Source organism: Zootoca vivipara, chromosome Z (assembly GCF_963506605.1).
Source record: "Zootoca vivipara chromosome Z, rZooViv1.1, whole genome shotgun sequence".
NCBI lineage: Eukaryota > Metazoa > Chordata > Lepidosauria > Squamata > Lacertidae > Zootoca > Zootoca vivipara.
In genome coordinates this window covers 7,998,426-8,026,206 of record NC_083294.1, presented here as the reverse complement: position 1 = coordinate 8,026,206, position 27,781 = coordinate 7,998,426, and the positions used below count along the sequence as shown (strand labels likewise).

Here is a 27,781-nt window from a genome sequence, read left to right as displayed (position 1 = left end):
CTCTTGTTCTTCTGCCCTCTTCATTTCCCCGCGTGTTCTGGGAGGCCAGGGGGGAGGAGAGCTGGTCACAGCAGGAGGGGGGACTCCCTGGATTCTTCAGCAGCCTGCCTCATCTCTGTTTCTTGGTCCCTCTCCTCCCTGCCTCTGAGTCTGGACCGTTCTCTGCCTCATCCTCTTTCTGCTCACTAAACCCTGTTGCTTCTTCAGCTTCTGACATCTCCTCCCAATCTGCTCCTCGTCTCCCTCTGACCACACATTGTCGTCCCACCACCAATCCCCTGGGTTCCCTTGGGAGTTCCCCTGCTGGTGCCTGCTTCCACTCCCCTGCATCCAGCCCATCCATGACACTGCACTTGCGTGAAGCCAACCTCTCCTCCACCCTTTTCATGTCTCTTCTGGTTCTGGGTGACAAAGGTTCTGGGTGGCTTGTCATCACAGGAGGGGGAAGACACTTGTGACTCTTCACCAGTCTGATTCATCTCTGCCTCTTGGTCCCCCTCATCCCATCCCCCTGCTTCTGATTCTGGACTCTCTGCCATCGACTCTCTCAGCTCACTAAGCCCTGTTCCCTCTTCGGCTTCCGATACCTCCTCCTCCTAGTCTTCTCTTTCTTCTCCCTCTGACCACTCATGTATTCCCACTACCACTCCCTGAGCTCTGAACCTTCTTCTCTTGGGGGTTCTTCAGCTGGTTCCTCCCACCATTCCCCTGTTTCCAACCAGTCCATGACATCCACACTCCTTCTTCCCAGCACATTCCCCTCACCACCCCTACTTTACCACCTCCTTGAGTGTTTCTGTCTAGCTAGAATGTGGCCTTGGACATTGATAATGCTTCTTGCCTGTCTGGATGGAGGAGAGAAAGAGGTAAATTAACATTGGTCACCCCGCCCCTCTTTTGCTTCTAGTTCCACCCAACACTACCACGTGGCTTCCGGTAGGCTTCCCATAACAGAATAAGGCCCACAGGCTGAATAAGATCACCCAACCCTGCTGTGCAGCCCAATTAGTTCTGCCCTTTCTTTCCATTGTTGTGTCTGTATGTTTGTATATAAGGGACTGTCTGGCTCCATTCAGATCAAAAGCAGGTGGACGGGTGCATATGGAATGGTTGGGCTATTGGAGCAAATGTCAGTTTATATCTTAAGTGGCCGTTGGAACTTTGGACAGCCTTCCTGATTGCTGTTGCTCAATGAGAACTGCTTATAATTAGCAAACCTCAGTTTATCTCTGCATGACAACTCTACAGTTTCCCGGCGTTCAGGAAAAAAGAGCCATTCATTTTATTTTCCCCATTCATAAAATGTACCTTTGGTTTGTTGATAGCTCTGGCTCTGTTTCCAGCTCAGAGTAATAGCCACTACCACAAGTACTTTATAATTTATATGGCAGTGTTTGAGGGGTTTCTGTTTGGGATGGGTTTTTTTTAAAGTGTTTTTTGTGTTTTTTATTGCAATGTAATTTTTAGTCCTGGTTGAGTTGGGTTTGTCCTTAGATCAGCCAGGCTGCAAGGTGGGTTACTGGTAGCCCTCTTTTGGAGATGAAGGTGTGAGACTGAAATAAAGTAAGATGGGGTCATGAGATGAGCCCTGCTGGATCAGGCCAAATGCCCACCATGTCCAGCATGCTGTTCTCACAGTGGCCAGCCAGGTGCCCTAGTGGGAAGCCTGAAAGGGTAACCTGAGTTCAACAGCACTCTCCCCACTTGTGATTCCCAGCAACTGGCAGTTAGAGGCATCCTGCCTCTGACAGGGAAAGCAGAACACAGACACTGTGGCTAAGATGCACACAGCTTTATTGTATTTTACTGGGTGGGGGAGGATTGCCCTGAAGCTGACACTGTGCACAGTGAAAAAGAAAATGGGGTCCCTAATGAACAGTCAGCTCCCTATGGGATCATCAGCATTTTACCCACACATGCATCCACTGGGGCCTTCCCTGGTGCAAACGGGATGCCACCCTGCTTGAAAATCGGGTCCTCCCTAACAAGAGGGCTTGTGTTGTGGTATGACCTGGCAACCAAACCCTGTGTTGTGGGTGGGAACGTTTGGATGGCCACAACACCCTATTGGAGGTCCCTCGAAGCTGGGTGCAGTTAGACCAATGGGATGCCAGCTAAAGTCCATCAAGGGACCTCTATATAAGCCCATGCACGTGTCCCTGAGCTTCTCCTCTTTTGGCCCAGTGCATCAGAATACCTGCCCACCTCTCCCTATATTTAGGGCTTGCACGCTTGACCTTGCTATGCCATTGTGTGTTGTCTGTCATTGGGACAGGGGCACGGCAGGAATTTCCCCCACTTGGCTGATTGGCTGGTGCCATTTGGGTTTCGCCTGCCGCGTAGCAAATTGTCACAACTTTAAAGGTTGCGGATAGGCTCTGGTTCAGGTGATAGGGGTAGCAGAGCGCTCTGGCAATCCCTATGTGATGCGTTTTCTGTTAAAGGAATCCTGGGACTCTTTGGTTGGTCAACCCAGAGAGGGGTTGTGCCCTGAGCCTGAGCTGACTGCTGCTGCTGCCACCACTGCCAAAGGGGAACTGGGGACGTTCAGCAGTACAGATGTCCTTCCCTTTCCCCCCTTTGTTTTGACTGATCGGGGGGGGGGGCTCGGGAGTTGTGGGTGGGTGGCTGTTGCCCAGTTTTTTTAAAAAAACTTTACCCATTTATGTTTCACAGGGTGCAAAAGAAGGGCTTAGCACCTTGCCTGGCAGAGAAACCGTGTGCCTTGCGCCCCTTCTGGGCAATGGCCACCCGTCTGCGACTCCCAAGACTCCCCCAATCAGTCAGAACAAAGGGAGAAGGAGGGCAGGAGATCAGGGGAGGCTCAAGAGTCATGGGCAGGCAGCGCACCATTGCCCAGTTTTTTTAAAACTCTGCGCATTTATGTTTCACAGGGTGTGAAAGAAGGGCTTTGCACCTTTATACAATATGCATGTGTGCTTGGGCCCAGGATCTTTTGCCTCACCATCCCCACTACTGACTCCTTGTTGCTACTCAGCTTTTAAATAATAATAAAAAGTGTCCCCGGATTCATTGAAAAAAATCTGGTAACCATATTCTGGGAAGAAGTGTCAGCTGCATCTTCCCATCTTCAATAGGGTGGCAGGTGGTGGAAGATGAAAGAACAGGATTATAATCGTGCTACTGTAAGAATTACGAAGAACCTCCAGGGCATGCTGACTGAATCTGTAGAAAACAAACTTGTTTCCCCTGCAACCTGCCTTTACTAAACCCCAAACTGTTGTGATGAATTTCAGAGCATCCCTCTTGTCTAGAAATTCCTCACCACCACCACCTGCCCCAATGATGTTTTGAAGACAAGGGCATATTACATTTAGCTGAAGGGGGGATTATTCGCAGGAGACCTAAAAGGTTTATAGTTCAAACTGAGTCGAGCTGCTTGTGTTCTATTTTCTTCCCGAGTCTCTTCCTTTGGCACATGCTTTCAGTACTGAGGGTGCATTGATGGTGGTAATAACAACAACAACAATAGTTAAGGTAATTCCCTTTCTCCCAGAATTGGTGGCCTATGACAATATGGCATGTCTCACTTAACTTTTCTTGTCGGGTTCGAAGAGCTGCTGAATTCACCTTGAAAGCTGTGTGGAGCCGTGGCTATGCTTCATGTGGGGTACTTTGCCAAAACCAGGGCTGTTTTAAGCATATCTGGCGCCCTGGTGCAATGGATCCCTCCGGTGCCCCCCGGCCCACCCCGTTTCCCAGCGTGGCATGCGGGCGCAGCTGCGCGGCGCCCCCTGGTGCCCTGCGCCATCCAGCCTGGCCGTAGGGCCGGCCCTGCCCCAAACAAGCCAGAGATAACTGGATAGGCATACAGAATATTTGATTAGCTACAGTAATTGTTTAGGCCACATCGGGAAAAAGAGGAAACACATCAAAGAAAAGCCTTGGATTTGCATCAATGTGCAATATTCTAAATAATTACTGTCGCATGACCAGGCGGCGACAGCCCCAGCCCCCAGAGATCATAAGGAAGGAATAAAGACTCTGACGTGTTATGGAATTAAAATTAGGCCACAACTTTATTTAAACTTCTGAATGTAGGAAGACCTTGGCTTAGGCCTTGGGCATGTATCCCTCCCAGATCCACAGCCAGGGGAACCGGGGGACATCAGGGTAAATGGGATATGGGGTGCTCTGTGAGACATATGTGTAGCAGGCAGCCAAGCCCATATCCCCTCATGCAGGGTAGTTAACTGACAACCTTTTAGTGTATGGCCAGTGACACCCATCATACAACCCAGGAGACCCTGGAATTGCCACTGCAGGGGGGGGTGAGTCACCACTTCACACACCCCCATATACCCTGTTTCCCCGAAAATAGGACATACTCATAAAATAAGCCGTAGCAGGATCTCTAAGCATTTGCGCAATATAAGCCATACCCTGAAAATAAGACAAAGTGATAGGCGCAGTTCTGGAGGGCCCCAAGGAAGAGGTGAGGCTGGATCATAGGTGCCAACTCCCAGATTGAAAAATCTGGGATCGGCAGCAATGCGGCACTGGAAGTCGCGCTGCGGCCATTTTGGAACTGGGCAGAGCAGCACCGGAAGTCACTTCTACGCATGCTCTGCCCATTTCCAAAATGGCCACAGCGCCAGAAATCACTTCTGCGCATGTCCAGAGACTCCAGACATGCGCAGAAGGAGCCTCCCCAGAACGGTCAGAATCCGGGGGGATTTACGGGGGTCTTTTAAATCCGGGCTGCCAGTGGGAAACGGCTGGAAAAACGGGGGTTTCCTGGGGAATACGGGAGACTTGGCAGCTATGGGCTGGATGCGTAATAAAGATAAGACATCCCCTGAAAATAAGCCATAGTGTGTCTTCTTGAGGAAAAATAAATATAAGACAGTGTCTTATTTTGGGGAAAACATGGTAGGGAAGGAAAGACTAAAGAATTCCACCCAAGGCCATAACCGCCAAAGTTGTGACAAATTGCTAAGGGGAAGACAAAACCTGCCAATGCAGGAAAATTTCTTCCCAATCCTTCAACAGCAACCAGTCAAAGACCGTAGCAGCACCTACTAAACAGGAAGAAAAAGTTAACCTGCAAACAAGAAACATTAAACAAAGGGAGGGTAGGGTGGGTGAATCTCCAGAGCCGACTGCCTGTCTATTGTTGGCGCCACCCCCTATTTATACTGGGGCTGTCCCCACCTCCCAGCAAGAAACTTGATTACTGAGGCTGGGCGTGAACCTCCAAAAATTTACACTGAGGGGCAAAGGGCACCCACAATGTAAAGTGTGAGTGCTCATTAATATAAATATCAGAATACAATATAAATCACCATAATGCTGATGTACGTGACCGTGTGACCTGGGTGCCTGCTCCGGCAACTATGCAGGTGCTCAGAGCTGATGGGCAACTTCCTAGCCCATGAACAGAAAAACATAAGGAGAGCCCAGCTAGACCAGGCCAAAGGCCCAACTAGCATTCTACTGTATTCTCACAGTGGCTACTCAGGTGCCCTGATGGGAAGCCCACAAGCAGAACCTGAGCACAATAGAACTCTGCCCACCTGTGACTCCCAGCAATTGGTTTCCCCAACCTATCTTCTCTGGCAGGGGGACTTGGTGTGACACAGCAATGAACATAATCAGACATAGGCACTACTCCGCCTCTTTCTGCACATGCATGCTTCTGTTGCCCCATGATTTCCCCGTGAAAACAGCAGGAAAGTTCCGTATGCCAGTATGCCACTCCAAATTTCATCACTTGACATGATTTTCCAGATTAAGGAGGCTCTAAATGGATTTTTATTCTGGAATCAGATAACATAGAAATGAGTGCTAAACAGACACTATATTGCATTAATTTTTCAGAAGTGGCTTTTATGTCATCTGAGAGCTCAAATATAATGTGGATATTTCACCCCAGTAAAATTGGCAAAGATCTATTTTTAAAAAATCAAACCTTTGTTGGAGATGTAAAGCGGAGGTGGGAACAATGCACCATATGTGGTGGGGGTGTAAGGTGATTAAACAATTTTGGACCAAGATACATGAAGAGTTGAAAAGAATATTTAAGAGCACAATTCTCAAAAAACCATATCTGTTAGGCTTAATAACCAACAATATCCCCAAAGAGAAAAAGAATATATTCCTCTATGTGACAGCAGCGGCTAGATTACTAGTGGCAAAAAATTGGAAAACAGGAAAAATACCAGAATTATCAGAGTGGAGAATTAAGATCTGTGAATTTATGGAGATGGCAAAATTAACAGCATCAATTAGGGGCTGCGCCAAGCAAAAAATTAAGAGAGAGTGGGAGTGTGTAGAGATATATATGAAAAAACAGGGATATGGAAATTAAGTGTAATATTAACAAAAAAGGAAAGACTCACAAGGATACAAGATGATGTTATAAAGGATATGACTATTAAGTATAAATAACTGCTAACACAACAAGAAACAATAATACAAATGCCAATAAGATCTCACATAGATGAGGGGAAGTGGGGGGGAGGGAAGTAGAGGGTGGTATTTGGAAAATTATTGAGAATGTGATATAAAAGTAAAATGGTTGTGTTTGTAATTTGATTTATTTTGAATGATTGTGGGTTGTAAGTCCCCCCTAGTTTTTACTTCTCTGTCACAAAAACTTTAAATTACACACACACACACACACACACACACACACACACACACACACACACACACAGGAAAATGTCAGGAAAATGGAATAAGCTTCTGTGTGAATGCAGCCCTGGTCTTCAGTCTTAGGTCTTTTAACTGCACTTGGACATTCAAACAGATGACTCTTTCAGACAGAAGACTGGCCTGTATCAACCCTTCTCTTCAAAGAGAGGCTTCTGCTGTGTAAGGCTAGACAGACTGTGCTCTGTTACACCCCCCACCACCAGATTTGCTATGGATTTAGAAAATAATAATCATTGGCTGTATTTTAGCTTTTTCATTTGACACATATGCCCCCCGCTTTCTTAATGACACTGCTGTTGTTTTGTTGGGAGATAAATCCACTAGTCCAATCTTTCCCCAGGCATTCAGTGTCCTTTGTTCCCAACATTTAATCTAAAATGTTGCTGCTGAGTCAATCTCTAAGAATTTAAAGATGCAAACAAATGAGATGAAATCTCGACATCCTTCCTTCAAGAAAAAGGACACAAGCCCTAGAAGTACAGAATAAGCATAGTTATGGCCTGAGAGACACCAATAATCTTGCATTAATCTGAGCTCAGGGTCAAAGGGGGTGATGTTCAGAAGTCATTGTGTACTTCTAGCAGTAGCACTTGATGATGAGGGAACACATAATATAAATAATAATAATAATAATAATAATAATAATAATAATAATAATAATAATAAAGCTTTATTGTCACTACACCACCTGTGTGCAGAGTCTTGTTCACGCTCTGTGGGCTTGTCGGAAGTCAATTGCACCACTATTCTTTTTCCATTCAGCAGCCCAACAGCCCACAGATAAAAACTGTTATTTAACCTGTAGGTGTGGCTGGCTATACTTCTGTATCTTCTGCCTGAAGGTAGGAGATTAAAGAGGTGCTGGCTGGGGTGTGAGTCATCCCTGAGAATTTTCCTTCCTCTCCTGAGGCAGCGGTCTCCTGCGATGTCATTTAGTGAACTCAGGGGACAGCCCATAATATCATGTGCTGTATTTACCACCCTCTGTAGGGACTTCCTGTCTGTGGCTGTCAAACTAGCGTACAGTGTACCTCTGGTTAAGAATTTAATTCGTTCCAGAGGTCCGTTCATAAACTGAAACTGTTCTTAACCTGAAGTACCACTTTAGCTAATGGGGCCTCCTGCTGCCGCCACGCCGCCGGAGCACGATTTCTGTTCTCATCCTGAAGCAAAGTTCTTAACCCGAGGTACTATTTTTGGGTTAGCGGAGTCTGTAACCTGAAGCATTTGTAACCCAAGGTACCACTGTGTTGTTGTTTAGTTGTTTAGTCGTGTCTGACTCTTTGTGACCCCATGGACCAGAGCACGCCAGGCACTCCTGTCTTCCACTGCTTCCCGCAGTTTGGTCAGACTCATGTTCGTAGCTTTGAAAATACTGTCCAACCATCTCATCTTCTGTCGTCCCCTTCTCCTTGTACCCTCAATCTTTCCCAACATCAGGGTCTTTTCCATGGAGTCTTCTCTTCTCATGAGGTGGCCAAAGTATTGGAGCCTCAGCTTCAGGATCTGTCCTTCCAGTGAGCACTTAGGGCTAATTTCCTCCAGAATGGATAGGTTTGATCTTCTTGCAGTCCATGGGACTCAAGAGTCTCCTCCAGCACCATAATTCAAAAGCATCAACTCATCGGCGATCAGCCTTCTTAATGGTCCAGCTCTCACTTCCATACATCACTACTGGGAATACATAGACATCAACTGGGTGGGTTTAAAACAGGATCGAACAAATTGATAGAGGGTTAGACTATCAATAGCTGGTAGGCATGATGGCTATTCACAGTCGGCGACACTATGCCACTGGGGGCCAGGTTCTAGGAATCACTGGTGGGGAGAGGCAGTGGTGTAGTGTGGCTTGCCAGCACCTGGGGCCACATGGAGGGGCTAGGTGGGAGAGAAATGAACAGAGTATGCACATGCATTCAACTGCCTAACAGCGTCTGCATCACCCATGAGATCACAGCCACAGAAATAAGCAAAAAAGAGTTGTTCTGGAGAGGTCACTTCCTGTTTCTCATGGAGATGCTATTTTCAATGGAGCCCATTAACAAAAGTGCACAGCTGTAATCAGGCAGCACAAGGTGTTGAAATTTTACGTCCCTAGCAATTTTGCATCTGGGTCAACCGCCGGTCTGCCTCCCACGCTACACCACTGGGGAGAGGGCTGTTGCTATCAGAGTTTGGTTGTGAGTATCTCATATGGATCTTGTTTCGGCCACCCTGAAAACAGAAATGATGTCACTCATTCAACAGGCATGGAGAATGCAAGGAACACCACATGTTACTGGACTGAAGCTCCTATCATCCCTGACCATGGATGGAAAGATCTATCAATTTTGTCTTTTACATTTTCTCATTTTTCCTATCTTAAATTTGGTTGTCCACATTTTTTTGGCTTTTTTTTTTTAAAAAAAAACCCTCATGTCATAAAAATTTGCCAGTATTTTAGTGCAAATATCTCCAGATATGCATATTTTTTTATATACAGTTTTGACTACTGTGCAAATTTTAGCAAGTCATTCCCCACAATGCATTGTATCTTTTTGTGCTATTTTCACCATTATATTCATTCTTATGGAAACTTTCCCCTAATATTTTCATAAAATTTTGGCTGGTGAACCGCATAGTAAAATGGATGGTTTAGTTGAGATTCCTGCATTTCAGGGGGTTGGACAAAATGACCCTTGGGGTCTCTTCCAACTCTACAATTCTATCATTCAATGAAAATTTCAAAGCTGTGTTTCAGTTTACATATCATTTGCAGAAGTGTGAGTTTGATTCAGCTTTAAATGAGTTGGGAATCAAATATCTTCCTCCTCCCTTAAAGGTAAAGGGACCCCTGACCATTAGGTCCAGTCGTGCCCGACTCTGGGGTTGCGCGCTCATCTCGCATTATTGGCCGAGGGAGCCGGCGTATAGCTTCCAGGTCATGTGGCCAGCATGACAAAGCCGCTTCTGGCGAACCAGAGCAGCACACGGAAACGCCGTTTACCTTCCCGCTGTAGCGGTTCCTATTTATCTACTTGCACTTTGACGTGCTTTCGAACTGCTAGGTTGGCAGGAGCTGGGACCGGGCAACGGGAGCTCACCCCGTCACAGGGATTCGAACCGCTGACCTTCTGATCAGCAAGCCCTAGGCTCAGTGGTTTAACCCACAGCGCCACCTGGGCCATTGGCCATGCTGACTGGGCCTGATGGGAGTTGGAGTCTAACAACATCTGTAGGACCACAGCTTCCACACTCATGCCATTGGGGAAGAGTGATAGTTGTTGAGCTGACTTTGATATTCCCGACTAAGCAGGGTATATAACTATATGTGTGTGTGTGCGCGCACACACACACTTTTTTTACTGTTCTTTCTCTATTTCCAGAGGAGGTGATGTTAGCAGAAGAAGACAAGAACGCAGAAGAGAAGTCCCCCCTTGATGGTAGGTTGCTTTGTGTTGCATTTGGCTTCTTTGGCATAAGGTTTGTATACTCTGTGTGTGTCTCAGTAGCTTTTCATGAAACAAAAAAGGGTGGATGCTGTGTTTGTTGCCTGGAAGTGGGGATAGATAAACCAGTCCATTTCAGTTTCTCTCTGTTTCTCATTCAGCAACCCCCCCCAAAAAATCACAGATTCAATTCACCACATTTTCACAGCAATTTGTGAATTTTTTTAAAAAAGACTTAGGAACCCCCCCCCCCAGCATTTTAGTGCGAATTTCTCAAAATGAACAAATTTTCACAAGCAATTTCCCGAAATATAATGCACTATTTTGTAGGCTGTTTTCACAAATGTGTGCATTCTTAGGCACACTATGCATTTAGTGTATGTTATTTTCAAGAAAACATACATCTTTAGGGACACTTTACCCTAAGACAATGCATTTCTGCTCACTTTGCTTGGTAAGAGAATTGCATTTAGAGAAAAGGCAGATTTTGAAGGACAGCTGTGTTTCAGTTCACTTGATGGTTCGTGAAGTGCAAATTAGGCACTTTCTCATTAAAATGAAAACAAACTCGGTTTTCTCCCCGCATCCCAAGCTGGATGTCCCAAGAGGCATTTGATGCAGCAGCAGTCAGGCTTGCTATGATGGTGTTCCCAACTGCCAACCCCGAAAGCTTGAAGGATAGATAACAATATCCAAGGGTCATCTAGTCCAACCCCCTGCAAGGCATTTAGAGCATTGACTATACATCCCTGACCTATACAGTCCCAGGCAGCCATATTTACTTTTACCATTTCCCCAAGATAGAGAATCTCAAAGCTGTATTGCTGTGGATGTAGTCCAGCAAGATCTGTGTGCATCTCTTGCTTCTGAAGGCCCTCTAAGATAACTGGGAACTTCTGTCCCCTTGCTCCTCTTGGCGTCTGGCTCATAAGATGTTAGAATTCACTAAAGTTCCATTAAAAGACTTTTCCCTCTTCCTTTTCTGACTGTCTTTCCTCCTCTCGTGTCTCCTCTTCCTCCTCCCTGCTGTCTCCCTTTCCTCTGTTGCTGTTCCCTTCTCCCCTTTTCTCCTCCTGTTCACTGTCAGGGAGGGCCACTTCAGAAGGCCCAATCCTGCGAGGCATGGCAGTGGTGGAGATTAGCAGCGGAGGCACCTATAACAGTGAGTGGACGGCAACTTGTCAGGGTTCTAGAGGGCATCAGTTGTGGCTTTAAGCTCCTGAGTACTATAGGTCATTCACACCTAGCTAGTAACACCATTGGTCTGGCTGATCAGTGATGAATCAGCAAAGAGTTCATATTGAATGAGGATGACTGTGGGCCAAATTACATGAGACTTGGATAGCACAGTTTTGTCCTTCAATGCAGGGTTATGGTTCACAAGTTTCCAGTGCGGAGTGGTCAGGGCCCTGGGATGGGTAATAGTCCTTTAATGTTCCATTTCCCCCATTGTGGTCCTGATCTAGATTGGGGTCACCTGCAATTACATTGCCCCCAAAACTCCCATTGAAACTAATGAGAATTTGGTTTAACATGGTAAGCAACACACGCAACAGGATGATTTTGGCTATGTAACTTCTATTTCAAACACAATTCAACATGTAATATCTCACAAAATGTAGATGAACACACGATGCAAACAGAACATATCAAGAGAAATTAAAGTCCAATGGATGGTCAGGAAATAAAGTCCATTCGGTTCCTAAACGAGTATATTAGCAATAACCACAATATGGTGATACAGTACTTGTTTTACGATGTTCCACGTATCACTGCTTTGAGGATTCTAACATTCCTTGTATGTAGATACCGGATCAGATGGAAAACCTGAAGGTATGGCACAACAAGGTTTCCGAGATAATACCTTGTTTCGCTCAACTGGGCATCATCAGCTGTGCAGACTCATATTCTTGCATGATGTTTTATTCTGTCAGAGGGTTACACAGGCCATTAAGAATGCATCTTCCCATTGTATTCAGCTGATTTCTGATTTTAACAATTTTATATGATTTTTCTTTATGATTTTTTTTGCTCTGTTCCCCCCTGCTATTAATTGTAGTACAGTCATACCTCGGTTCAAGTATGCCTTGGTTTGAGAATTGTCAGTTTAGGTACTCCGTGGACCGTCTGGAATGGATTAATCCTCTTTCCATTACTTTCAATGAGAAAGTTTGCTTCAGGTTAAGTACGCTTCAGGTTAAGTACGGACTTCCAGAACCAATTACACTCATACCTCGGGTTAAGTACGCTTCAGGTTGAGTACTCCACGGACCCGTCTGGAACAGATTAATCCACTTTCCATTACTTTCAATGGGAAAGTTCACCTCAGGTTAAGTACGCTTAAGTTTAAGTACTCCGCGGACCGTCTGGAACGGATTAATCCACTTTCCATTACTTTCAATGGGAAAGTTCGCTTCAGGTTAAGTACGCTTCAGGTTAAGTACAGACTTCCGGAACCAACTGTGTTTGTAAACCGAGGTACCACGGTATATAAATATTTATAAATATTTATAAATAAATAAATATCTGGAGGGCTGCAGGTCCCCCATTCTTGCCTTACACTGAAGTACTAATCTTGATCGGTCGCACTCAATATGTTCTGTTTGCATCATGTGTTCGTCTATGGAATTACACTTTGTGAGATATTACATGTTGACTAGTGTTTGAAATAGAAGTTACATAGTCAAAAACATCCTGTTACGTTGTGTGTGTTGTTACCATGTTAAAGTTGAAACCAAAGGTGCCTGCTAAATCTTAGTACTTGTTATCAAATGAGCCTTACCAACTCCAGGAACAGCCAGTGATGCTTCTGCAGTTTATCTCAATGATTGAGGTTGTATATGAGGGTTCAGGAGGTCACTGAGATACACTGGACCCATGTTATTCAGGACTTTCCAGATTACTACAAAGACCCTGAACCTGGCTCAGAAGTAGATGGGTAAACAGTGCAGATGTTTTAATAATGGTGTCACCTGTTATTGACCAGGTGCCCACATCAGGGGTCTTGTCATGGCATCTGGACCAGCTGGAGCCTCCAAGACAGGCCCAGGGGGTGTCCCGCATAGAGTGCTTTGCAGCTATCCTGCCTCAGGGTTCCCAAAAAGAGGGCTACAGTGGTCAGGCTATTCCTGTCCGAGAATGGCTGTAGCTGCTGAACCAGAGTTAGTAAAAGGCACTCCAAGCCTCTAGTGACAAAGATATATCCAGAAGTACAGATTTTGCTGGACTGCAAATCCCAAGAGCATGGTCAGAGTTCATCAATAAGGGAAGCTGTATTCCAGCAACATTGGAAGACCGCAGGTTCTCCATCCCTGTCTTATACTAAAGTACCTACCAGTCTGGATTGGGCCTCCCATGCTGGCAGTGTGTGTGTGTGTGTGTGTGTAAGTTTGATGAGTAAGTCTTAAGCCTTGGATTTATTTATTTATTAAAAATCTCTGGCTCTAACCTAGAGCTGGATGTCAACCTCACCTTCCATGGAATGAAGACTTGGAGGAGCAGGCAGAATCCTCCTTCACCAGGGCGGCCTCAAGAGGATACTCTTGAGGAGACCTTGGGGTGGGTTCCAACAGAAGAGCCCCCCCCCCCCGAGGATCATGTTTGGACTGGACTTATACCAGTTTTCAATGTTTGATGTTTCTTTGGCTTGGCTTGGCTTGGCTTCTATGGCTTCTTCTACTGTTGCTTGGTAATGTTGTGTGTGAGGCCTTAACCACAATGGCCTCCACAGCTGGGCTGCCAACCCTGTGTCCTGCTATATGATGCTGGACTACAACTTCCACCATCCCCTGCCCATTGGCCTTCCTAGCAGGGGCTGATGGGAGTTGAAGTCCAATAACTTCCGGAGGGTCAGGGAAGGAGAAACACAAGGCACTCCAGGTGATTACTGGACTGCAGCCCCAGACAACATGGTCAATGGTTTGGGAGGATTGGAGTTGGAGCCCAGAACCACCTGAAGGACCACAGACTCCCCATCCCTACTGTAGGTGAAACTAGAAATGGGCTTGACTAGGAACATAAAAAGAGCTCTGTAGGATGAGACTTAAGGTCCATCTCATCCAGTATCCTGTTTCCAAGAGTGACCAGCTACATGCTTCTGGCAGTCCTACAAATAGGACATGCATGCAACATCACTTCTGCATGGTTGCCTCCCAGTAGCAGGCTTCTGATATACTGCCTCACCATGGAGGGTCTTTAGAGTCATCATGGCAAATAGCCATTGACAGACTTCTCTTCCTTCATAACGTTGTCAAATCTCCCCATAAAGCAACTTGAGAGTAAAGATGAAAGCCACTTGAAAGCAATGGGGCACTGCTATATTTTGCAGCAGCAAATTCTACAAATCTGTTTTGCATTGTGAAGAAGGAGTTCATTTGATTCACTTTGTTTTCTCCTTAAATTACTGCCAGTCATTTTCACTGGGAAAAGCTTATGGGGAGACACAGGAGAGAACACTCTTCAGATGTCATGTAGGAAATGAGCAGGCTTGTTGTTCTCTGTTGTTCTGGAGAGCAAGATTTTTGGATGAAAATTGTAGGGAAGTAGACCATGGCTAAAAATTGGGATAAAAAGGTAAAGGTAAAGGGACCCCTGACCATTAGGTCCAGTCGTGACCGACTCTGGGGTTGCACGCTCATCTCGCATTATTGGCCGAGGGAGCCAGCGTATAGCTTCCAGGTCATGTGGCCAGCATGACAAAGCCGCTTCTGGCAAACCAGAGCAGCACATGGAAACGCTGTTTACCTTCCCGCTGTAGCGGTTCCTATTTATCTACTTGCATTTTGATGTGCTTTCGAACTGCTAGGTTGGCTGGGATAGAAATGTTTTAATGGGATAGAAATGTTTTAATGGGATGAGCTGTTTGACAGTGGTACTACTCAGTCATCAGTCAGTGATGCAGTAGTTGCACCCTGCATTGCAGATCCTGCATTGAATGGAAGGACTGAACTTGAAGACGTCTCTTCCAATTCAGTAGTTCTATGATGCACTCTGAGTTGTAGTGCTATGACAGAGGCAGAAGTACTGTACATATCTTTCTCCATTTTCTTTTCACCAACCATTCCCTCCATAGCCATCATCTACATAAACCAAAAATACTTCTGCCTTTTATAAGAACATTAGACGTTTAAATCACCTGTTCAGGTTTCTCCACAATTATCATTACTGAATATGTGGACTAATAACATGAAAACTCATTAGTCTAAATAACTTTTGACATGGATGCAAGTTGCACCTAGGATTTCAATAGTCTGTTAATGGAGAACTTTGCAAAATGTATTTTTCTTTGTGGTATAAGAACTTATGGATTTGGGCTGTTGCAGAAACAATAACAAATATATTGTGGGTCCCCAGACTTCTGTGTCATCTGGTGAGATTTTATTTCTTATGCTTCAGATTTAGATGCCCAACATTCACCATCCACACCAGCTAGGGAAATATGAATATCTTGATTCTTCTTCTTCTTCTTCTTCTTCTTCTTCTTCTTCTTCTTCTTCTTCTTCTTCTTCTTCTTCTTCTTCTTCTTCTTCTTCCCCTCCTCCTCCTCCTCCTCCTCCTCCTCCTCCTCCTCCTCCTCCTCCTCCTCTCTTCTCTTCTCTTCTCTCTTTTGCTACTGCACTCTTGGATTTTCAGTTACAGTCACTATGTGTTATTACAACTTTCAAAACAAATAAATATATTTTTTCCTAACAGATATGAAGTGAACCTACTTCATGGCTTAGTAATACAAATTTATAAAGTATTGCATCCTTCTCTCTCTCTCTCTCTCTCTCTCTCTCTCTCTCTCTCTCTAACATTTTAAAATTAAATTTCAAGGAAAAAGAAATATTTCCACATATACTCCTCAATACATTTTTAATACTTTCCATTCTGTTTTCCTTGGTGATTTTATTTTCTTCCCCTTTGCTGCACTCTGTCTTCTAGCTCTTATAACAAAATTACAGTAAGTGCTAATTCTTTCTGCTGCTCATGCCTCAAATCCTCAAATGCTCCTGAATTCATCATACTATAATATTTCTTTAAATAGTCCAAAAAGGCTTCCATTATTCCACAAAGCTGTCATCATTAGGTTCTCTCAATTCAGCTGTTAACTTTGCCATTTCTGCATAGTCCATCTTCTTATAAGTTCTTCTTATAAGTTCTGCTCATCCATTCTTCTTTTGTAGGAGTTTCTTGTAGGAGCATATATGTAGGTGGCAGCCACAGCTAAAGTGGCATTTTTCCGTCTCTGCCGTATCAAGCAGTTGGTCCCTTACCTTCCCCCCCCCCCGCCGCTGATCTGACCACAGTGATCCATGTGATGGTCACCTCCAGGCTTGATTATTGTAACTCTCTTTACGTGGGGCTGCCCGTGAAGCTCACCAGAAACTCCAGCGGGTGCAGAATGCCACGGTGAGGCTCCTTACGGGATCCCTGCCGCGGGACTACATTCATCCAGTGCTTCACCAGCTGCACTGGCTACCGATGGAATACAGGATCAGATTTAAGGTGTTGATTTTGACCTTTAAAGCCCTATGTGGCTTAGGACCCTCGTACCTACGAGACCGCCTCTCCTGGTATGCCCCGCAGAGGACCTTAAGGTCCACAAATAACAACATTTTGCAGATTCCCGAGCCATAAAGTTGTTAGATTGGCCTCAACTGGGGCCAGGGCCTTTTCAGTACTGGCCCCAACTTGGTGGAACACTTTCTCACAGGAGACCAGGGCCCTGCGGGATTTGACATCTTTCCACAGGGCCTGCAAGACGGAGCTGTTCCGCCTGGCCTTTGGCCTGGACTCAGTCTGACCCCTATGTTCTCCTCCCTTATGGTTTTGATTTGGGCCATTTTAAAATGAGGCTGCATTTTAAAATTTAAAATTTAAATTGTATTTTAACCTGTATTTTAACTAATTGTTTTTCTTTTTTCTTTTTTTTTACTTTTTGTTGTGGTTTTGTTGGTGTCAGCCGCCTTGAGGCCGGTTTTGAAGGGGAAGGGCGGGGTATAAATAAAAACTTATTATTATAATTTATTATTTCACTGATCCTGTATGCCTGGTAAAGGAAGAAGTAATGTGTGATGCATCTGCAAGGCTGCCCACCCTCTCCTTGCCTCTTCCCCTCTCTTTTCATTTTAAGATGTTCATGGGCAGATGGAGGGGGCTGAGCATAGCTGAAAGGCTAACTAAATTATGACCCCTGGCAAAAGAATCTGTGAGGGAAGCTGTTGGCAGATTGATTTCTAATGGCTTAGTGGTGTGTGGCTGTTCTGGCCTCCAGGTGGAGAGGCAATTTGGGTCTCTAAGCTTGTGTGAGTTGAGAGGGTTTATCTGTTGCCGGATCCTAACCACCTTTTCTCATCTTTTTTCCTCCCTTTTGCATTAGTGCTGAAAAGAGCCACAATCAAGAAGAGCAAAAATGACCTGATCCATGCTGAAGAAGGGGAGGACCACTTCACAGATGTTTGTTCTGTTGGTAAGTGTAAGGTTTAATATACCAATTTATTATTATTATTATTATTATTATTATTATTATTATTATTATTATTAGATAGATTGTCTCATGAAACAACTAAGCTAGGTACCCTCATGAGAATGTGGTGAAGCCTAAAGAGAACCAAAGGAAGTAGATCGAACTTGCAATGTTAGTCTCATAAGTGAGCAGAGTGTCAGGAGTATGGGCAGGAGTCAGGCTCTGGGGCCTGTAGTGCTTTGCAGGACTAGGGCCTGCCTCAGCTTGTGCTGGAGAAGCAAGGAGTGGCCACTCAGGTGAGGCCTCAGCTTGTGCTGGAGAGGCAAGGAGTGACCAGTCAGGTGAGGCCACTTGATACCTCTCTGCACCTGGTGGCAGGAGCTGGGAGGGATAAAAGCTCAGCATTTCCCTTCAGCTCTTTGCCACAGCAACGCTATCCCTGCCTGGTTGCCTCTGGCCTCTTGCTCCTTGGACCCTTGCCTTGCCGACGCCTTGATCCTCGACCCTTGGACCCTTGCCTTGCCGACGCCTTGCTCCTTGGACCCTCGCCTTGCCGACGCCTTGCTTCTTGACTCCCAGACCTTCGCCTCTGCCTTGCTCCTTGACCCTGCGACTGTCTGCTACTGGACCCTCAGCCCTGCACCTGTTCCTGCTTCTACACCTCTATCTTGCCTCTGGTCCTCACGTCCCCAGCCAGGGCTTCAACTGCCCACCAACCGGACTGTGACACAGAGTTTGCTACTGAATTGACGACTGGCATTGCACCTTGTTAATGGAAGATGGGTGTTGTGTAGGCTTCTTTTGAGTTCCATCATAAAATGTAACCATCTTAGAGCAGGGATGCGGAATCAGCTCATGGGTCAATCTTGGCCTGTCCAGGGTTCAAATTGAGCCCACCAGATCATTTCCCCCAAACCACTTGCCAGTCAGCTGACATTACTGTAAGTGTGCAATCCTAACTATGCCAATGGTCTGGTAGCAGAGCATCTGATTGCATGCAGAAGGTTGCATGTTGAATCTCTGGCATCTCCAGACATGGCTGGGAGAGACAATCTTTCTAAAAACCCTGAAAAGCCACTGCCAGTTAGTATAGGGTTAACATATTTTAGAGATAAAAACAAAACAAAACATATGCCTACAGATCCAGGGCTTTAAACAATTCAGAGGCAATCTGGTGGGTTTCCTCCTTGCCCCGATTGCACAAACGTCTTCTCCCTCCCAGCTCCTTGCTCCCTCCCTCCCCCATCCTGCTTACTTCTCCCCCCTCTCATTTTTCAGCGGTTCTCCCTCCTCTCCGCCCCCTCCCTTGTGCTCTGGTGTGGAAGTGGAGGCTGCAAAGCTCTCCCAGCTTTACCAGTTCCTCCTGACTGCTGCAAGAGCCACGCCCACGCCTCTCTCCCTCTTCAGCCTTTGTTTTCCACCACCCTGTCCAGTTTGCACCCCGATCTATCCAATCTCCCACCCAGATCACTGACCCTCCAATCAATTAGCTGGTTGCTGCAGAGCCCACCATACTAAGCTTACCAGATTTTTTTTCAATGAATCCAGGGACACTTTTCAACTTCAATGGGGATGTCTGGTAACCTTACACCATACTGCTGAAGTTGCCTTGTCCGCTGCCAGTGCTGCAGCTGCATATTGCAAGCTTGTTGTAAGCTGCTGCCTCAGCCACTGGACCTTCCCTGGCAACTTTAGCATCTGCCTATGATAAAGCTGCACAGCTCTCTAAAGCAGCATCTGTGCTGGTGCCGGGTGCCCCCTCTTCATCAGGAGCAGCCATCGCTGCCACCGTGCAGGGCCAGCGGCCTCATCAAGCACATGGAACAGACATAATCAGGCAGCAGCAACAACCAAAACTGGACATTTTGTATAATTTTAAAAATCTACCCAGGCTGAAATTGTGAACTTTAAAAAGAAGACATATCTGGGGAAAACCAGACATATGGAAACCTTAAGTTAGAGTAAACAATACTGTGCAATATGGAGGAGTGGTCTGGCTTGGAATAAGGCATCTGCTAATGTTCCTATGTCTGCTCAGGAATAAGTTGCGTTTAATTCAGAGGAGTTTATTCCCAGGCAAGTGTGTTAAGATTGCAGCTGTAGTGTTGTTGTTTTTTAAGGTGCCGTTTCTTTCACTCATGTTACCAAGGTGTTTATATATATATATATATATATATATATATATAGAGAGAGAGAGAGAGAGAGAGAGAGAGAGAGTCAATTATCATAATGCTTTGAAAAAGTAATTGTGAGGTCCTTGCAGACAATTTTCAGGGAATTACTGAGCAAGTCGTCCGGTTAACAGCCAGCAAAAGGCTTGCACCCCTAGGTCAGCATATTTTCATGGAAACTTGTAATTATATAAAAGTTTTCTATGAAGCCTTGCAACCAGCTCAGTAAAATTATCAATGTAAAAATGCTATGGAAGTCATTTCAGTGCAGTGTTCCAGAGAAGCATTGCTGGGTACATTTCAGGTGCCCGAATATCCAGACAGTTGAGCAGGTTCCTATGTATCTGGTTGGAGTAGTGCAGCCTTGGTGGCCTGAAGAAAGGTCTCTCAACTCTGCTTTAAGTTTGTGTCTTTCCAATGCTCACAGGTTCACCATTTGCCCGGGCCAGCCTGAAGAGCGGCAAGAATGAGAGTTCCTCCTACTTCCGTAGGAAAGAAAAGATGTTCCGGTTCTTCATCCGGCGCATGGTGAAAGCGCAGAGCTTCTACTGGGTGGTCCTCTGTGTTGTGGCTCTTAACACCCTGTGCGTCGCCATTGTGCATTATGACCAGCCAGAGGGGCTCACTACTGCTCTGTGTAAGTAAAGCTCTGGGATTACTTTGGCCCTGAACTTTGACATCATCTCAGATTGGGGACTGACCCAGGGGAACTATGAACAGATAGCTTCTTGGATTTTTCAAAAAGAATATTCAGGCTCACCAATACAATCATGATATGATGCCCTGCCATTCCCCCCCCCCCCGGCCGTTGGACAGGGGTCAGCAAACTTTTTCAGCAGGGGGTCGGTCCACTGTCCTTCAGACCTTGTGGGGGGGCTGGACTATATTTTTTCGGGGGAAAATGAACGAATTGCTATGCCCCACAAATAACCCAGAGATGCATTTAAAATAAAAGCACGCATTCTACTCATGTAAAAACATGCTGATTCCTGGACCATCCGCGGGCCAGATTTAGAAGGTGATTGGGTCAGATCCGGCCCCCGGGCCTTAGTTTGCCTACCCATGCGATTGGAGATATACATATACATATATATATATACCTCCAACTGTAGAGTTTAGAGAAGGGCAGGGAAAAGATGAGGGCAGGAACCAGCTGCTTCATGAGTGTCCTCAAATACCAACCCATTCATATGGGGCAAATTGAAATTACATCTATATGGTGCCAGAGATATTGAAGTCAAAGCAAGGCTCATGTGTGAAGCAAAACAACAACAACAACAACAACAACAACAACAACAACAACAACAACACAACTTCAAAATGCTACCTCTTTTGTAAGATTTAAACTAGAGAAGAGACTCTCTCGGTTTGTGAGCTTTCTGTTCTTTTTCAGAATCAAACAGCAGAAGTAATAAGGCTGTGGGGGCCAGACAGTTTGATAAGATATGCTTCCTATTTCATTTGGGGCTAAGTGGGGTGCGCGCACGCCACCATCCTTTTATAACCCCACCCACCCACAAAAGAAGGGGAACCATTAGTTTGCTTGTAGAGAAATGCTTTCACTCTAGTTTTTTTAAAAAATAACTTTTATGTGCTGATATTCATCTCCCAGCTGGTGCCAGAAACAATGTTCTTGTTAATTACAAATTGAGTGAAAAATTAGATGGGCTGACATACGGGTTGGGAGGGGGAGAAGGGCCATTTTTATTGCAAAGCGGGTAAAAGAAAAAAGGAATTCAGCAGCTAGATGTGGCTGAAAGTAGATATTGCTAAAGGAGAAGAGCAAATGTGGGAAGCTTGTAGGTTCTTTGATCAGTATAAGGAGGAAGCTAATACAGACATTCCAGCTCATAACTCATCAATAGACATAGCTGTCAACCCTCCCGTTGTTTTGCAGGAAACCCCCTTATTTCAATCCGTTTCCCACTGCTATCCTGGATTGTAGATATCCCATAGATTTCCCGGATTTCAAAGCAGCTCCTCTCCCTCCCTGCTGGCCAGGGAGGCTCCACTCGGCGCCCCTCCCCCCACAAGCGAGCAGCCAGCCGCTGCCCAGAAAATGCCTCGTTTGGCAGGTGGCTGCTCGCTTACTTGCCGAGTGCTGCCGGAAATCACCAGAACCGATTTCTGGTGCCACTCTGCCCATGTCTGGGCACCGGAAATTGCTTCTGTGCATGTCTGGACAGCGATTTCCTGTGCCCAGACATGTGGACACGGGCAGCCCAGCACCGGAAGTCGCTTCTGCACATGTCTGGACCAATTAATTGTCAGCGTTTTATAGTCGGGTTAGTCATTTTCAGCATCCCCCTGCAAAAAGCTCCACAACTCTGGGCAATCCCCCCCCCCAAAAAAAGCTCATCAACTCCAAAACTAGGGGTCGTCTTATACATGGGGGCATGTTATACATGGAAGAATGTGGTAAATGGAAAGGATTTAAAGTTTTAGCACTGTTGGGTTGAAAAACTTCCTGATTTGGTTAGATAACTTCAGGATTGACACAGCTGATATGACTTCCTTGCCCCCAAAGCCCATGAGGATCCTTTAGCTGTGTTTTGCAGAGCCTTCAAAACCAGTCTTTGGGAGATCTCTCACACAGATTGAACTTTAGGTTGTTGCTGGAAACCACAAGAGAGGGAGAGTGTTCTTCTGCTCTGTTTCTCTTTGTGGGTTTCATACAAGCATCTAATCAGCCACTGTGAGAACAGGATGCTGGAATAGATGGGCCAGTGGCCTGATCTACTAGAGCTCTTCTTATTTTTATGTTCAGCTGAGCCCAAAGAAGAGGGACACCCTTTCATTTGTGCTATTTGCCCTGCTCTTCATAGCTGCCAAGTATCCCGTATCCGCCTGGAAAACCCCTTTTTGCTTACCGTTTCCCGGCGGTCTCCCGTTTGGTGAAAAATGCCGGTATTGTCCCTTAAATTGGCTTCTGCCCGGCGGCCATTTTTCTGGTGCCGCTTTGCCCTTCTATGGGCACCAGAAAATGGCGGCGCCAGCGCCGGCAGTCGCTTCCGCGCATGACCGGAAGTTGCGTGACGCGACTTCCGGTGGTGCTTTGCCCTTCTATGGGCATCAGAAAATGCCGGCGCCGGCGCCGGAAGTTGCTTTTACGTGTTTCCGGTCATGCGTGGAAGCGACTTCCGGCGCTGGCGCCGCCATTTTTTGGTGCCCATAGAAGGGCGAAGTGCCACCGGAAGTTGCGTCACACAACTTTCGGTCATGCGTGCGCTGCCGATCCCGGATCTTTACGACCCGGACTTGGCAGCTATGCCTGCTCTTTAGTGAAATATTTTCATTTTCTAGAAAAGAAAAGAAATAGAAATACTTTATTGTCACTTTACCACTTGTTTACAGTGAGATTAAATGAGCCCCCCATCCCCACCCACAATCTCTCAGTCCTTGTTACACACTGTGTGCTGTCATTCTAAACACAAGCCCTTTGACAGGAGAATCAAAATTCATTTAAATTGGTCTCAGTTGTTTATCTAACCTTCAAGTACTTCTGTGGTTTCTTTCTTTCTTTCTTTCTTTCTTTCTTTCTTTCTTTCTTTCTTTCTTTCTTTCTTTCTTTCTTTCTTTCTTTCTTTCTTTCATCCTATATAATAATGTCCATGTTGTCCCTGCGTCCAGATGTCCCGTGTGTCCCTGGGTCACTGCGCATGTGCCCCAGGGATACAGGGATTGGACAGCAGAGACTGCGCGCGCGCACTCTCCCCCCACTCTGCCTCCTCCAACCGCCGCTCCCGCCGGAGCGGCGGTTGGAGGAGGCGGGTGGGGGGGAAGAGTGCGCGCGTCCTTCCTGTCGGCGGCTGGGGGAGAGGAAGGAAGGAGGAGAAAGCGCCGCTTTCTCCTCCTCCGTTCCTGTCCCCCTGCCGCCGACAGCAAGGACGGGTCCCAGGGTTCGGAGAAGCGCTGCGCAAGCGCTTCTCCGAACCCTGGGATGTCTGCTTCCTGTCGGCGGCTGCGGGAGAGGAACGGAGAAGGAGAAAGCAGCGCTTTCTCCTCCTCCGTTCCTGTCCCCCTGCCGCCGACAGCAAGGACGGGTCCCAGGGTTCGGAGAAGCGCTGCGCAAGCGCTTCTCCGAACCCTGGGATATCTGCTTCCTGTCGGCGGCTGCGGGAGAGGAACGGAGAAGGAAAAAGCAGCGCTTTCTCCTCCTCCGTTCCTGTCCCCCTGCCGCCGACAGCAAGGACAGGTCCCAGGGTTCGGAGAAGCGCTGCGCAAGCGCTTCTCCGAACCCCAGGATTCTAGCGCCCGTTATTGAACGGGCTGAAAACCACTAGTATTGATATATTTGAACAAAACCAAAAAGTTTATCCAGGTCTCTCTAATATCTACACTTCTACAGCATGGAGAAAATTAGTTGGAATGAGGGTGGTTCTTAATTACCTAGGTTCTAAGAGCCTCTCTTGGAACTGCCCTTTCTTTGTTTAAACACATGGCTTAAAATTGGCAGTTTCATTTACACACCTATCTGGACTTCCTTCTAGGAATATATATGCTTAAATCAGGTTTGATGGAATATTAAATAATAATGATGATGATGTTTAATCCCCTTCTACACACTTGTTTCAAGGTGATGAAGAAAATATAATAGAGAACCCCAGCTAGAAACAGCTACAAAATAGCAGGGGGGAAATAACAGAAGATATATTTTTTTTTAATGGCAAAGAGTAGACATACATATGCAACCAGCTGGGGGAGATTGGTGGGGAGAAATGTCTTCAGTTGTTTCTGGAAAGTGCAGATAGTGCGTACCTTTCATATCTTGACAGGAATGATGTTGTTGTTATTTAATTATTCTTAGTATTTATTATTATTATTTTTGTTCTTCGCTTCTGTTTGCAGATAAATAGAATGGTGAGGGTAGGGGGTGGGCAGAAATGGCTCTCCTGAGACTTAGCAGTGAATGCAAAAATAAAAATAAAAACGTGCTAGCTTTGGCGGGGTTAAAGACACGTGTTTTCGTAGGACAATTTTTGCTTAGGCACAGCATCAAAGGCCTGGAAACGATGCCTTATGAGGAACGGCTTAGGGAGCTGGGTATGTTTGGCTGGAGAAGAGAAGGTTAAGGGGTGATATGATAGCCATGTTCAAATATATCAAAGGATGCCATATAGAGGAGGGAGAAAGGTTGTTTTCTGCTGCTCCAGAGAAGCGGACACGGAGCAATGGATTCAAACTACAAGAAGGAAGATTCCACCTAAACATTAGGAAGAACTTCCTGACAGTAAGAGCTGTTCAGCAGTGGAATTTGCTACCAAGGAGTGTGGTGGAGTCTCCTTCTTTGGAGGTCTTTAAGCAGAGGCTTGACAGGCCTATGTCAGGAATGCTTTGATGGTGTTTCCTGCTTGGCAGGGGGTTGGACTGGATGGCCCTTGTGGTCTCTTCCAACTCTATGATTCTATGATTCTATGCATCAGAGTGATGTGAGCAGATTTGCCATAGTCTGATTCAGACTATGAATTCAACCCATAGTCTTCTCCAGCAGGATATTATTATCTTCTAATGAATTAACCCCGATAAATTATTAGGAGCCAACAAGGGGAGAACATTTTTGCACAATGTTTAGTGCAAAGCTTTAGCATCAGTGCCCCGTAATGCTTCTCACTGGGAGCACATTAGAAGAGCAGGGTTGCCTCCTAATTAGACAGCTTTCTAGAAAGTGATTGTAATTGGACTTTGGACAAGATGTGTGAACTTCAGCCAGGAAGGGAGCAGAGTTTGCTCTGGGAGGATTGGTAACACTGTAAGCGTGATTTGGGCACCTCTAATTCAATCATGTCTCTCCCTCTAGGGAGAATTTAATTACGTTACAAATCAACTTCAATGGTGCTGAGAGCCTGCGGGTCTGCGGTGATTCCTCAGAACTCCCCATCTCTACCTCCTTTCTACTTTCTGTTTGTTGAAACGCTCTGATTAACTTTCTCAGCTTGACATTTCCAACTGTTTCCAAGCATTTTGAAAAAGGAACTGAAAAGGTGCTTAGCAAAAAAAGGGGAAAGGAAAAATATGAGATGTGTCTCGTTTCATCTTTGTATAGCCAGCAGGCTAACCCCACCAAAGAGAATCTGGTTTGCACATGTTTGGATTGTGTGGATTTCCACAATAGCAGAACACCGATTCCACTGGTGTTTATAAGCATGCTTTATTGAAGGATCAAGAGACTTGAGTGTCTTGCTTATGAAGGAAGGCTAGCCATTTTCAGCCATTTTAACAATCATCTTACCCCACATATGCCCACCTGACTGCTTCAGTCTATGGAACTGGTACTCTTACAGATGCCACATAATACCCATTCTACATTCATAAGAAAATGACATTTTAGTGTGGCATCACCTACATTTTGGAACTCCTTGCCTATTGACATTAGGCAGGAGCCTTCAATATACTCTTTTACACACCTGCCGAAACCCTTTTACCCTTAGGCACATCCACCCAACTACACTGAATGCTGATGTGTGCTTTAATCTGTTTTTATCTCATCATTGGTTTTAATTATTATTTTTTGAACTATTTAAATAGTTTTCCACTGTTGTTGTTTTTTTTACTGATAATTTCATTGTTTTATTCTTTGTGCAAACCACATTGAGGTATACAAATTTTATGAAATGAAGACTGGGATGCATAATGTGGCATACCTAGTGTCGTCCAGTGAAATCAATTAGCTGGAGATTCTGGACAGATGAAGGAAAGGTGTCCTTCACGCAAACCATGGTGAATGGTGTGGCCCTAATGATGGCATTGGACTCCAGCTCCCATCAACCCTAACCAACATGGCCCAAGGTCAGGCATGATGGAAGTTGTAGTCCAGCAACCACTGGAGGATCATGGTTTGCCCCCTAGAAACCTTATGAACAGAATCCATCCCATCCAGCTGTGTACTCTATGCAGAGCCTACATTAATGCAATTAGTTTCTTGATGATTTTGTGTTTGCCTTTGATGTCTCAGTCTGGTTCCCTGTGGATATCAGTATGCAGAGCACAGGGAAGCATCAGAAACAAGCATGCTTATTTATGTCTGCTGAATATTTTAGGTGTCATTTCAAGAAGTGGGTCAGCCAAAAACTGGATGCTGATGGATCTCCTTCTCTGCATAAGTGTTCACAGTCTTTGTGGGACAGGAAAGACCTGTAGTACCATCTCTTGTGCCTGATCCTAATGACCTTAGACTATGTGACAGCATGAAAATAGAATTAGTCTTGTCACTGATTGACACACACACACACGCGCGCGCACACGCACACACACACACACACGATGCTAATTACCTAATTCAAATATATTGGGTAGGAAAGTGACCAGCATGGCCTTTGCCAGGAGCACAGGTTTCTAAATTAAGTTAAATTGTTTATCACAAACCCCTGCCTTTTACCATGCACTCCCTTCTTCTCATCCCATGGTTTCATGAAATGCTTCTGTTTAAGGTAAAGGTAAAGGGACCCCTGACCATTAGGTCCAGTCGTGACCGACTCTGGGGTTGCGCGCTCATCTCGCATTATTGGCTGAGGGAGCCAGCATACAGCTTCCAGGTCATGTGGCCACCATGACAAAGCCACTTCTGGCAAACCAGAGCAGCACACGGAAACACCGTTTACCTTCCCGCTGTAGCGGTTCCTATTTATCTACTTGCATTTTGACGTGCTTCCGAACTGCTAGGTTGGCAGGAGCTGGGACCAAGTAACGGGAGCTCACCCCGTCACAGGGATTCGAACCGCCGACCTTCTGATCAGCAAGCCCTAGGCTCAGTGGTTTAACCACAGCGCCACCTGGGTCCCTTCTGTTTAAGGTAGCTTAAATTAAATCCAGAGCAAGACCAGCAACCAAGAATTGCATTTTTCAATCCAATGGGCCAAAACAAATCCTCATCCTGACGCATCAACTGAAGGAGTGGGTAGAAATAGGAGCCATTGGCAGGAGTAGTGGATTGATGATCACTGGAACCAATCTTTGCTCCCTTGATTTAACATAATCTCCTTCGTAAAGGTTGGCCAATGCCAGGGCTCAGAACAAATAGTGGTGCCAGGGATGCAGGTTGACCATGCAAACCAAAATCC

At 45.7% G+C, this 27,781-nt stretch overlaps 1 protein-coding gene across 1 annotated transcript in view; it reads left to right on the top strand.

The window, feature by feature from the left end:
- CACNA1B (calcium voltage-gated channel subunit alpha1 B) overlaps positions 1 to 27,781 on the top strand; it is a 317,851-nt gene that overhangs the window by 162,050 nt on the left and 128,020 nt on the right. The window contains exons 9-12 of the mRNA XM_060270557.1: positions 10,044 to 10,100; positions 11,194 to 11,268; positions 17,467 to 17,556; positions 20,152 to 20,361. Of these exons, the coding sequence (XP_060126540.1) occupies positions 10,044 to 10,100; positions 11,194 to 11,268; positions 17,467 to 17,556; positions 20,152 to 20,361 (432 nt within the window). The remainder of the gene's footprint in view (positions 1 to 10,043; positions 10,101 to 11,193; positions 11,269 to 17,466; positions 17,557 to 20,151; positions 20,362 to 27,781) is intronic.